This window comes from Aptenodytes forsteri, unplaced genomic scaffold, assembly GCF_000699145.1.
Source record: "Aptenodytes forsteri isolate BGI_AS27 unplaced genomic scaffold, ASM69914v1 Scaffold33, whole genome shotgun sequence".
Classification (NCBI taxonomy): domain Eukaryota; kingdom Metazoa; phylum Chordata; class Aves; order Sphenisciformes; family Spheniscidae; genus Aptenodytes; species Aptenodytes forsteri.
Genome location: NW_008795037.1, coordinates 7,009,853 through 7,021,871, shown reverse-complemented (window position 1 = coordinate 7,021,871; position 12,019 = coordinate 7,009,853). Strand labels below are relative to the sequence as shown.

Here is a 12,019-nt window from a genome sequence, read left to right as displayed (position 1 = left end):
AGGTCTTTTCCAACCTCAATGATTCTATGATTCTATGATTCTATGATGGTGGAGGCATCGGGTAGGCACCGTCCTACAGCGGGCAGCCCGAGGCAGGGGGGTCAGTAACTGAACGGGAGGGACAGCATCCACCTGGCTCCGGTCCCCCAGCTCCCACCATACCCCACACACCCGTCGACACCAGGCACACAAACCATGTCCTTCCCCGTCACGTTGGTTTTGATATTTGCTGACTGCACTATAAAACAGTAAATGAGAATTATAGAAGAACACCTCTTGCCGTCAGCTTTTTTTAGATCCTGAAAATTCATTTCCTTTCTCTCCAGTTTAACTTTGCATTTCCCATCGCCATTTGCAGTCATTTCAACACGGCACGGACATCACCATATTGGAAAATAATTACAATGACAGATTTTGTTTTGCTCTATGAGACCTTCCACTACTGAATCTAATTACTGCTGATACTTTATGAGCTCCTCTAGCACGAGATAATTGCTGCTTTCTCTTTTTATGAGCAAGAAATAATCAGTTGTCTTTTAAGGTGAGAAATATAAACAGCAATTAAATACCACGGCTATCCAGCCCCTCTCGTCAGCAGGCACCTCTCGTCAGAAAGCCAACACAGAAGAAGGCTTCATTTAGCATTTCCACCGAATACTTTTTTTAACAGAGGGGAAAGGGAGAGAATAAGGAACACTCTCGAATGAGCAATGGTTTTCTCCAGCTGATGAAATGCTCATTTTAATACGGAGAAGCAGGAGCATCGCACAAGCAAAGGAGCTTGCTCACAAGTCACAGTGCTCAGCATCAGCACCAAGCCCTTCGCAGGATCCGGCCTCGGGGAAAAGCTGCAGAGACAGCAACAGGCTCGAGCATCGGGGGCACAAAATCACACTTAGCTCCTACCAAAACCTGCTGCTTCGGCAGTCTTTTCCCTCATCCAGTGTTTCTAAAAATATAGTTATATGTACATATCTCCTAGACATCCTGACATCGGCACGGGGCCCTTGGTTACTGCATCACACGTGGAGGAGATGGAGCAGAAGGAGACCTTTATGGGGGGGACCCATCAGAAAAGTGGGAGCTCACACTGGCTTTTGCAATCCTTGGATGGATCTTCTCCCTGTGGCTGAAGCCTTATCCTGTAGGTGTGGTCCCAGCCCTGGAGGAAATAAAGCACCCCATGACGTCCTCCAGGCTGGGGTATGGGAACACACATGGGCTGGAACCTGGTGAGAAGACCTCAGCCGGACTGTTTTATCGGTTCGGACCGTGAGAAGCCTTCTTCTGACATTCTGTTTTGGCAATCCTGACACTAAAACCAGAAAGTCTAGTAAACAACTACTTTTTTTTTTTTTAGGGAAAACATATAGTGAAAAAATCTCACATCTCAAAAAAAAGCACTAATGGTTTGCACTTGGGAAAAGCTCCTGATGCTGCCTGGAAGTCTGTCCTATCTGAACACCGGAGATGAATTTCTCTATCACCTATAACAGCTTATTTTCTGGTTGGGTTTTTTTTTTCCTTCAGTTCTTTACTTGAACAAAGCGCCTGCGTTTGAATAATTCATTGATGAGGTTTGTACCACTTTGTTCACAAAATCACGGCAGGGAGCGATGTTTTTCATGAAATACTTCTTTGCCAGCTCCTCTCTGTGAAGGAGTCTTGCTCCGTTTGCTCGCTTGCCAAAAGTCTGCCAGGCGGCGAAGAGCAACACACCCCATGGGCTGCTAAAATGGGGGTGATGAGGGGATGCTGGGGCGGCACTCTCTCGTCTGGCTTTAGGCATCTAGAAGGGAAATGTCTGCATTTGAGATGAAGAATGCTCTGATCCTTCAGCGTCACAGGAGGAAGATGCCTCCAGCGCTCTGGATCTCCCCGGTTCCCTCCACAAAATCCTGATGGAGGTGACTAGCTCAGGTTTAGGTAAATAACCTTTGCCCGTTGCAATTAAGGCAGGTGAATCCTGCCACAAGTTGCTGAATCAAGGTGGGAGAAAGATGCTCTTATGAAGGCAGTGGTTTGGGATTATGAATAACCATCCTGCTTCTGCTGCAGATTTCTTATGCAAGGCAATACCCACATGCTCAGATGCTTAATTTATAAACAGGGAATAAGCCATCTTCCTCTTGCAAAATACTGGGAGGAATTAGTTATATATATCAACCTCACATTCGAAAAGCAATGGTGGAAGCCATCACGAATAGCAAGTTGGAGTGAATTACTGAGATATCTATTAGCATGTTAACATCTATTTAAAATACATAGTTAGCAAATTTGACTGCCAGAAAATTTGCTAATAATGACTATAAATGAGGCATGAACAGACTTAGTAACTTAATTAGAAAAAAATGAACTATTACTGTTGTCCCGATTTTTTTTACCCTCTCATAATGTTGATAAAAAATTCACAAACCCTTCAGGCAGATCAGTGCTTGGCCAAAGCCTTTTGCCTTTAGTTTATTGTGGCAAAACATCAACGTGTGAAGTACGTGGCTTCACTTTCCATGCTGCCCTCCTCACAAACATTCAAAAGGATGGATTTGGATAAAGCAAGGAAATCAGGCTCTTTACTCAGCAACCAGGGGGGAGAGAAATTTCCCATTTTAACTCCTAAAACTTCTTATCGCTACCAAATCTTTAGTGTGGAGCAATTTGAGTTTCTCCTTTAGCTTCAAAGATAAACGCAAGGGAGATTTCAATTTGGATTAATCAGAGGAGCACTGGAGTTGAATCGGGAAGCCCTTACAGGTGCTTGGGAAAAGCAAAACCTCCCTCCTTGGCTCAGTCCTCAGTGCACCACATTACTGCTCACCACTGAAGAGGAAGACTACTTTTCTCTTGTCGTGGCACAAAAGAATGATGCAAATACAGTTGAAGGTAGAAGTGGGAGAAGGATTGATTATTCTGAGGTAATAAATATCACCAATACAGCCCAGTTGCTTTATTAAGTGGTATGGAAAGGGCAGGGAAATGGTTTCAAAGGAACAAGAGCTCTATAAACACTTCTCTCCCCCTGGTGAGACGCCAAATGAACGGTGCACCTCTCAGCAGGAAGGTTTATTTGGTACATCAGCTCAGATTTTCTAGGTATTTGTAAGTAAACTTTAATATGTTTCTTGATCAGTGTCACTGTCTAGTAGTCCATTACTATCACTAAGGTACATGGTGGATTTTTTTAAGAAGCTGGAGGTACCCTGCACATATAAAATGGAACATTTCCCCTGTAGTCCTTCAAATACACAGCCCTCTAGTTCCTAACACAGCAGCTGTGCAAATGAACGACACTATTTCTGGAAGTCAGGATGCCTTCCAACACACAAGCTGTATTTAACAGCAGCTTTATAACACGGTGTTTCCAAAAGCACTCGTAATGATGCTAACAAGAACTCATGCATTCAAAATCCCACCCAAGAGACCCACGGGCCATGTTGTCTGAAGACAACTGGAGCACCTTCGAGCTTCAGGCAATGCAGAGCGTAAGCCATGGCACAGCCAAGACCGCCTGTCAGACTTAGGAAGGGTGCTGGAAGGATAAGGTACAGTGCTCTGCCACAAAGCCTCTATGCCACCATCTACTGCACATGACATCGGCACCTTGGTTCACAATCTGGCCAAGGTTTTCAAGACTCATTTGCTGTCAACACAAAAATATCTACTGTCGTCCTGTTGCTGCGATGATCCACTTACCGTACAAATGCAACGGCACGAGGAGACAACACTGCTGAATAGGATGAAGACCTCGGGATTTAGATGCTCTGTTAGCAGTTGCACCGCTTGCTCCGAGCCCGTGGAGCACAAGGCGCAGTAAGAAGGACTCACCCGTTTGGTGTAGTCCATCGCCTTCAGGATGGACAGGTTCAGCGTCTCCAGTGAGGCCAAGACGTCTTCGTAGTCTCCCATATGATCAGCAAAATAGTCTGGGAAAACCAAGAGGGACATGATGGGAACTGCTGATGTAACAACGCTTCAAGGCTACGTGACACAGCAAGGTCTATTTATCGGTGGAAAGAAAAACCTGAGAGGGTGCTTTCAGGTATGTCCTGAACCAAAGTCACAGCTTGTCCTGCAGGGGTGGGAAGTGGTGCAATTCCCATGAATTACCATTGTAAAAAACAGATGTAAGGCACAGTAGCTCCCATTGAAAATAACTTAGCAGGTGCTTTATTTCCATGCCCACTTCTGCATTTGACCGTATCTTGGCTCCCTCCCTCCTATTGCCAACATGGAGGGAGAAGTCTCAAAAGAAATCCCCTTTCCATTCCCTTGACACTCTTTACCACTCAAAGCATCCAAATACCTGCCAGGTTCACCCCAATTTATACGAACTGAGACTGGCCTTACATCTTTCCCTACGTTCCCGTCACATGTGCACCTCAGCCCACAATCACAGGTTGCACAGGCCTCTGAGAGCAAAATATGCCGCGAAAAGAAGAGCACGGAGCTGCAAGCTGGGCCCAAAAGCCCTCCCCAAAGAGGGAGTTCACACTTTCTCCGTGCCATCCTCATCCCTCCTACGGCAGGGGTGACCCGCGCCAGGCTGCACCGCAGCTCCGGCAGCGGCCAGATGCAATCCCAGCCACTCTTCACTCGTGCAAAATACAGCCAAAATCGGTGTGTCCCCATGCAGCTGACGGCTCCATGACACGTATGAGCCCCGGTGCAGTTTCATGCATGAGCTATGGAGTCCTGAAATTTGCTGTTCACAACGGAAACAGGGAGAAGTGAAGTGCGGTGGCGAGGCGTGCAGTGAGTTTGCCATGTAGATGTGAAGTTACCCGGTTTCTGGGTGATTAACACAGACTACAGCTAAAAGCTGTTCCTTAAAAGCCACCGGTGCTGTTCCTTAGTGCTAAGACACGAAGCTTCATCTCTGTGGAATGCAACAAGACATAAACTCCAGGAAACAATCCCACTAATTATGTTCTCTTGGCTTAATTAGAAGTGCCTATAGCTATTTACAGCCTGAGAACATATCCAAGGGGAAGAAGATTTTGGCAGAAACTGGAATGTCACAGCATGATTGACAGCAGCTATTCGCTGTTCCACGATAAGCCAAACAGCTTAGTCTCACTGCAGCGTGTTTATTTGTGTTATTCTTATTACTTTATTTGGGAAAGAAAAACTGAGCAGATCTTAAAGGTAAAGGCTTTTTGTAAGTCCTGAAATAAAAAGCTGGACCCGTACATTTCAGGAGAAATGAGCTGCTGTGGGCAGAGCACAGCCCTCGAGCCCGACCAAGGAGCACCTGGGAGGAAAACGGCGTTGACTTAACCAAAGTGTTCAGTTCTACTGTTTTAGCCTTATTTATTCATGTGAACATCCGAGATCAGCTCTTCCTGTCCTACACGGTTCTTGCTCATGGTTCCTACACGTCTGCAGAGAGCAATGGGATCAATGCGCAGGAGATGAGCATCACTGCAGCCTGGGGCTGGTGTGGGAGGAGGTGAGTGCCCCCCGCCCACCCGTCCCCAGCAAAGCCGTCACCCACCACCCTGGTAGTCTGCAATGGGTCAGTGTGCATCTCCTGTTTGTAGAATACACCTCAGTTCACTGGACAGCTTGTACCATTGCATGCAGTGTCTGTGTTTCACTTAAACTGAAAGACAGCAGGTACAATTTGGTAGCTGCACGCGCATTTTCTGGGCGTATTAAGTGCTCCCAGCTATGACTGGAAGCTCCTCTGGGGGTAAGGAGCTACACAACCGTGTTTAAGTCAGTCTAGGTGCTGGTGACTGTTGCATTCGTTGGCAGGAAAAAAAAACCCAGAACTTTATAAGATGCTACCTGATACAAATTAAGCCATATCATCAAATTTCTCATATAAGCTGCAGGGCTCAAGAAATCCCTTTTAAGAGCTCTCAACATCTTACAACACACAACCCATTTCAAGAGGGAGACCACAGCTTCCATTTTGCCAAAAATGAGGTTTTATGTTTAAACTAATACTTAGAAGAGTAGCAAGTGAATAAGAAACTGCAGGCAAGGGCAGGTATTCAGCAGATAATGGATCTAGGCAGGATTTTGCGCTGATCAATCCTTCCTCCGGCTTCCCACAGGAGGTGATGGGTTTGTCTCCCTCCTGGCAGCTTCACCCCTGGGAGAGGCAGCGAGGTGGGATCACGCTGGGTGACAGCCGTGTGATTTTTCTGATTTTAGCAGATTGATGGAGAAAGCAGGGTGGGGCCAAGCAACGGCGTTACTACCCCTGTATTTCCTGGGAAAGTTGACGGTACAAGCTGTGGGGTTTTGGTTTCTTGGGTCAGCTGGCAAGGAGACCTAACACAATGAGAAAGGAGTGATGGGAAAAAGCCCATCGTATCATCAGCAAACTAAAAGGATTTTATGAAAGGCTTCATTTCGTGCATACAAAAGCAACAACAAGCAGCTGAAAGGTTGCTGCCTTTGCTGCAGGCTTCAATGCTCAAAATCCTGTGGGGTGCTGCGGGCGGTGAGAAAGGCAGGGTGGGGGTCGGGGTTAAGTACACCAGGAGGAGAGAAACCCTAGGCAATGTCCTGGTGCAGGCAGACTCGCAGGCTGCGATGGACGGAGAGGTCTTAAAAGTATCGGGAATAACGAGTAACTGCCTGGTGCTGGCACAGGTGCCCCGGCAAGCGCCTTTCTGGCTGCGCAACCTGCTCTCAGCCCGACCTCTGAAGGCTGCAGTTAGTGGCAAAGTGATGAAGGTAAATGGTGAAGACCTGCCGAGGTTGCTTTATGTGGTCTTCTGCATCCCGGCACGGGAGGGGAGGAGAAGAGATGGATGAGCCCTCTGCAAGGCCACACACCTCTGTCTCCCCATCTCCTCCCAAAAAGCTGGAGCGCAGGAAACATTTCCCAATACCAAGTGTCCATGGAAAAATACACCCAAGTGAGCAGCAGGAGCCCCGTGCACGAGTCACCTCCCATCGAGGCAAAGCCCTTCCCGGTAGGAAATATTCCCTTTCTGGTCAAGGTGTGGGACAAAACATTATCAGAGATTTTCTTTTCAGGTTTTGATTCCTGCAAGCCGTGGGAGGTGCAGCAGAGGTGGTGTACACCTTAGGCAGCCTGCTGGGCAACACGAAGGCTTGCCTAAGGAGAAACACATTATGGTATTGCAGAGGGATACTGGTTTACCGAACTTCAGAGCAGAGCTGGAAGCCATGACGTTGCCAGAAATTAGACTCCAGCTTGTTACTGAACGGGAGCCAGGTGCTCCACTCAGCTCTGACCCCGTTTGTGTTGCAAGAAAATGAAGAAAAGTTTTGCCAGTTTTCCGGTGGAATAAGGGGTGAAGCAGCAGAAGTGAGGAGACTCACCCCCCACCCCCCGCAGCTCCACAGCCACCATGGCCCCGCCAGCTTTGTAATGGGTTTCATGCATCCTTCGAAAGCGCACGTGCACGTAACGATTGCTTTTGCCCCAAGAGAGGGACCGCACTCACCGCACAGCTCTTTGGTGTCCACATTGCTGGAAGAGGGGGAGGACGAGGCAGGGGAGGAAGCAGGAAAAAAAGAGAGAGAAAGATGATTTTAATGTAAAGGACAGACAAAGGCTACAGTTAGGTTTTCTGCAGGTTTAACCCCAGATACCCACCTGCAACGTCACCCACCCCCTCAGCATCCCCCAGGCACCGGTGGGGACAGCCTAAGGAGAAGGCAATGGCTGGTGCCACTCAGGGCATCCACACACCTCTTCAGCGTCTGCGCAGTTGGGATGGGTTCACACGTTATTTTGGATATTCCCCGAGGGGAAAATGGGGACTTGTGCATCCCCCCCGAGGGTGGACCTGTGCCTATGGGGGAGCCGGCACAGCAGCTCCTCTGCCTTCCTCCCAAATATCCACCCTGGCAACACCCCAGTGAGGCACCCGACGCAGCACAGGAATGTGTTTGTTCCCATTTGCTCAGAATAAAATTTTGCAAAATTTACTTTTCTAGATGGATCAATTCTGCCGGTTCTGCCCCTGCGAAGCATCCACGGGGCTGTGCACAGTTCCCGCCCGGGACTCCCTCCGGACAAAATTGCACAATTACTTCTTAATACACGAACGTTTAGTTTACGTAACGACACCTCAACAGACAACCTGCTCGGGAAATAAAGATTGCTGCTAATCTCTTTGTGCCTCACATTCCCACACAATTATTAGTGCCATTCAAGCAGTGGAATGATCTCTTAATAGAATTATATTTTATCAATCCATTTACGTCCTGGAAAGCTATTTCTTTAACTAAACTCATCCCTGCTCTGTCTGACCTGTCCACGTAAGTGGATTAGGGAAAGGGATGTTTTCAATACCGCTTTCATTAGCAGCATCCTCCCGCAGCCCTGTCCCCAACCCCGAAATCCTCCCGACCGCTTGCCCGTGCCCTGCCCGAGCCCCGCAGGACCTGGGCTCTTCCCTATCTCCATGACCTGAAGCTTTCACTTGCTGCTGGCCCTCTCTTGGGATGCGATATCCTTCTGAAGGGATGATGCATGGTGGGAAAGCATTGATTTGGGATTGCTCTTCACTACCAAGGCTATGCTTGAACCCTATCATCGAGGATTCACAACACAAAGTGCGGTGCCTTTGCAGCAAGCTGAAGTACCCAAGACAATCTCATCTCTGCTGAAATCTTCTTCCGTCTTCTGCAGCAGGCTCAGACCCCGTGTGAGCAGAGCAGCCTCGCTGGGCTGTGCGGGACAGCGGGACGGGGCACAGGCTGCACTTCCCACTCAAACAGCATTATCAAGAGAGATTCTGCTTTAGCAGAGACACTAATATAAATTTTTTCTTTCTATTTAGGCTCTGCCTGAGAAGATGCAAGTTTCTGCAGCTTGGGGACCCTGCTGGCCTCTCACTAGATGCATTTCATCCCCTAGGCGCGTTAGCCAGGTGCGCTACAGCTAAGCAGAAACACATGTGTGCGCTGGTGATATCTGGGGAGGAAATTCCCCAAATGGTGATATCTGGGGAGGAAATTCCCCAAATTCACAGTGCCACCCGTGCCCGGGTTCTCCCCAAAAGCAGAGCCCCAGGTGACGGTACTGGGGACCCAGTACCACTCTGGTCAGAGCCCCAGGTGACGGTACTGGGGACCCCTTCACTGCCACTCCTGAGCTGTGGGAGCTGCCGGGCGCTGGAGGCAAACATGAACACCTTGATCCCATGAGATGGTGGCTGCCAGAAAGGTGCCACCCCACCTGCCTCATGCTGTAAAAGCACATGTTACTGAATCACACACACCTTTTTGGGTAACTGATGTCTGCTGCGGTATAAAAAAGTCATCTCTCATCTCAGACACCTTCGGTGTGGCAGCTGCCGGCAGCAAACACGCTGGCACAAGCTTCAGCCGGAGGTGTGGGCGGCACATGCATCTCTCTCTGCAAAATGAGCTTTCACACTACTTTATCTTAATTCCCTTGGAGATTGATGATCTTTCTCAAACCCTGGAATTACTTCACTGAATCCTACAAACCCCCCCAGGGATGCTGCAAGCTCAATTTCCCTGACTTGTCGTTCTTGTGCCCAAATCCACTGAATATGCAGATCCGCAACGCTACCCAAAAGAGCTGACTCCTGACCGAATAGTCCACAGCGCTTTGGCAGCATGTCATTGCTAACATGGACCCTCAGCAATTCACAGGCAGAGAAAATTCAGGTGGGGGAAGAAACCCAGAAGATGCATTTCCAACACCGGCACAGCCCCATGCCTGCTCGAGGACCACGGTCCATCTTCCGTCAAAGCTCTCGCCAGTACAGAGCCTGGGAAGTCAACCGATACTCTCAGGCACACGCACAGGAGTAGTTTTTGCATCAGTATCACCAACAAAGTGCTTAAATAATATTTTTCAGAAGCCAGTTAGTGTTTATAAACACCTACTGAAGTGGTTACGGGTTTACAGCTAGGGCACGTTACTGAGAAAAAAAAAAATCTATTATTGTATTCCACGTGGTTTTGCATTGTAATAATTGACCTGCTGCTGCCAAAAATGGTCTTTTATTTCCTCACATCCTGCCATCATATTATTTAACTTAATTGTGCTTGAATGTTCACTTGGCTGAGAAGCTGCTTTTAATTTTAAGCCATGTTGCATTAAGAAGAAACCTAAGTAAAGAAATTACTGAAGTCATAAGCTGACAATAAAAAATATTATAATTTTCAGATTAAAATTTGTAAGGAGAAATCAATGGGTACTTGGGCACGACCCATGGCATTTCCTAGGATGTTTCCATCCCGCAGGAGCATGCCCGTCGGGACATGGCTGACACGCAGCCACGTCCCCATCCGTGTTACAGGGGGGGGTTTGTTCCCCAACGTGGGTGCTGCACAGCTGAACACGCAATGCAAGGGACGTGCAACACCCAGCTACAAAACAATTTACAAGCTGCTCTGGTAGTTTAATGCTTTAGTAACTAACCACCCCATGGGTTGGGCTAGCAGGATTTTTCTGGGTTTCAAGCCTCATGAAACGGGAGGTGGTGGCTCCCCACAAATACCCTCGCCGTCCCTAACCCTTCATCCCAGCGCTGCCCTTCAGAGGATATTTTTGGAGCGGTCACATATCACAAAGCCCTTCGACATGACAACATTTAGGTGAGCATTAGTTACTAATTTTTTTTCAGCTGCCAAATATTCAACATTCTTGTAAGCCACAATAAACTAAAAAGAAAAATTGCAACAAGTTGTTCTCATTTTTTCAGAAAAAAACCCCAAAACTTTCAGCTACCAGAACACTTGGCTGTGAATTAGCTTTTAATTTTAAGCATTCTTACATAATAGTATGAATAATTAAAGAACTTATTGAAGCCATAACCCAACTAACTAAGCAGAATATAATAACGTTCAAGTGAAACTTTAAATGAAGAAATCATTAGACTTCTGTGTTATACATTTCTGCATAGTAGAGGCCACATCTGATCTCTTTCCAAAACAAAAGTCTTTCTTTCAAAGTAGAAAAAATCAAGAAAATCCAAGTCTTTTTGGTTTCAGGCCTTTTTCTCTGTTTCCAACCAATGAAGCTGTAACGTGCAGCAGCACAACCTTGCATCCCTAATCTTGCTGGGGATGTGCGCCCTTTGAGGCTTCTTTCCAAGGCAAAGACAGACTTTGGAGATCCTCCATTTGCCACTTGGGACCTCATTTCTCTGACAGAAATATGAGCCAAACACGAGAGCTCAGCTTTCAACCTAGAGCATCTTCTGAAAAATTACAGTCCAAGCCATAAACTAATTTGGCCACAAAAAGGACTGTTTATTGCTCACCACCCATCACCATTTAAATACACTGGGATAATTTGACCAGATAAACATATTGGCAATAGGGAAATAGTTTTCCCTGCTGGTTCACATCCAACTATTTCAAAGAAAAAGAAAAGTCCTCAAAGCGTGATACTCCTTTCTCGTACGTGGGAATTTAAAGAGCAACAACCATGCTGCGAGAGCATCTCCTCAGTGGGCTTAATTAAGTGAATTTGCCCAGAGAGTAATTACCGCCGCATGACCAACAAGAGGAGGAGGCTGCCCAGAGTAATTGCTGTGCCTCCTGCGTACTCCAGAGAGAAATACATTTCTCCCCCCAAAACCCCACCCAACGTTAAAATGTGAGCAAGCAGCTTGATGAGCGCCTGAGTTAACGAGGATCCCTGGGAAGTCACCTCTCTGCCCCGCCATGTCCCTGATTGCAGATTATCCAGTGGATGGGCTTTTATCAGAGTTGTCCCGGTACTGACTTTCTGCTCCTTTTCCATTGGTTCAAAGCTTTTCTTTGTCTCTACCTGCCTTTCTTGAAACACAATGCCATTTTTGAGACTTTCTCCCAGGGAAAGGTGGGGTGGCAACACCCAACAGAGGTGACATTGCAGCAGAGTGTCCAACAGCCCAGGGATTACGAGCTCAAGCCGAGCATCTCGGCAGCCAGATCTCTGAGTGTGTGCCGGTCCCCCAAGCAACCTCCAGGTCTGAAGCTCCAGCTACGTGGATCCAGATCAGCCCAACACCTTGTTTGAGTGAATCAGCGTTTTCCCGCAGGAAAAAAAGATATTTCTGGAAAT

The 12,019-nt window shown here is 47.4% G+C and overlaps 1 protein-coding gene across 1 annotated transcript in view; it reads right to left on the bottom strand.

Annotated features, from left to right (window-relative positions):
- The window catches only part of NECAB2 (N-terminal EF-hand calcium binding protein 2), a 44,699-nt gene that overhangs the window by 16,033 nt on the left and 16,647 nt on the right, over positions 1–12,019 (bottom strand). Inside the window, exons 3-4 of the mRNA XM_009276792.1 lie at positions 7,428–7,453; positions 3,823–3,920 (exon numbers count right to left, since the gene is read on the bottom strand). Of these exons, the coding sequence (XP_009275067.1) occupies positions 3,823–3,920; positions 7,428–7,453 (124 nt within the window). The remainder of the gene's footprint in view (positions 1–3,822; positions 3,921–7,427; positions 7,454–12,019) is intronic.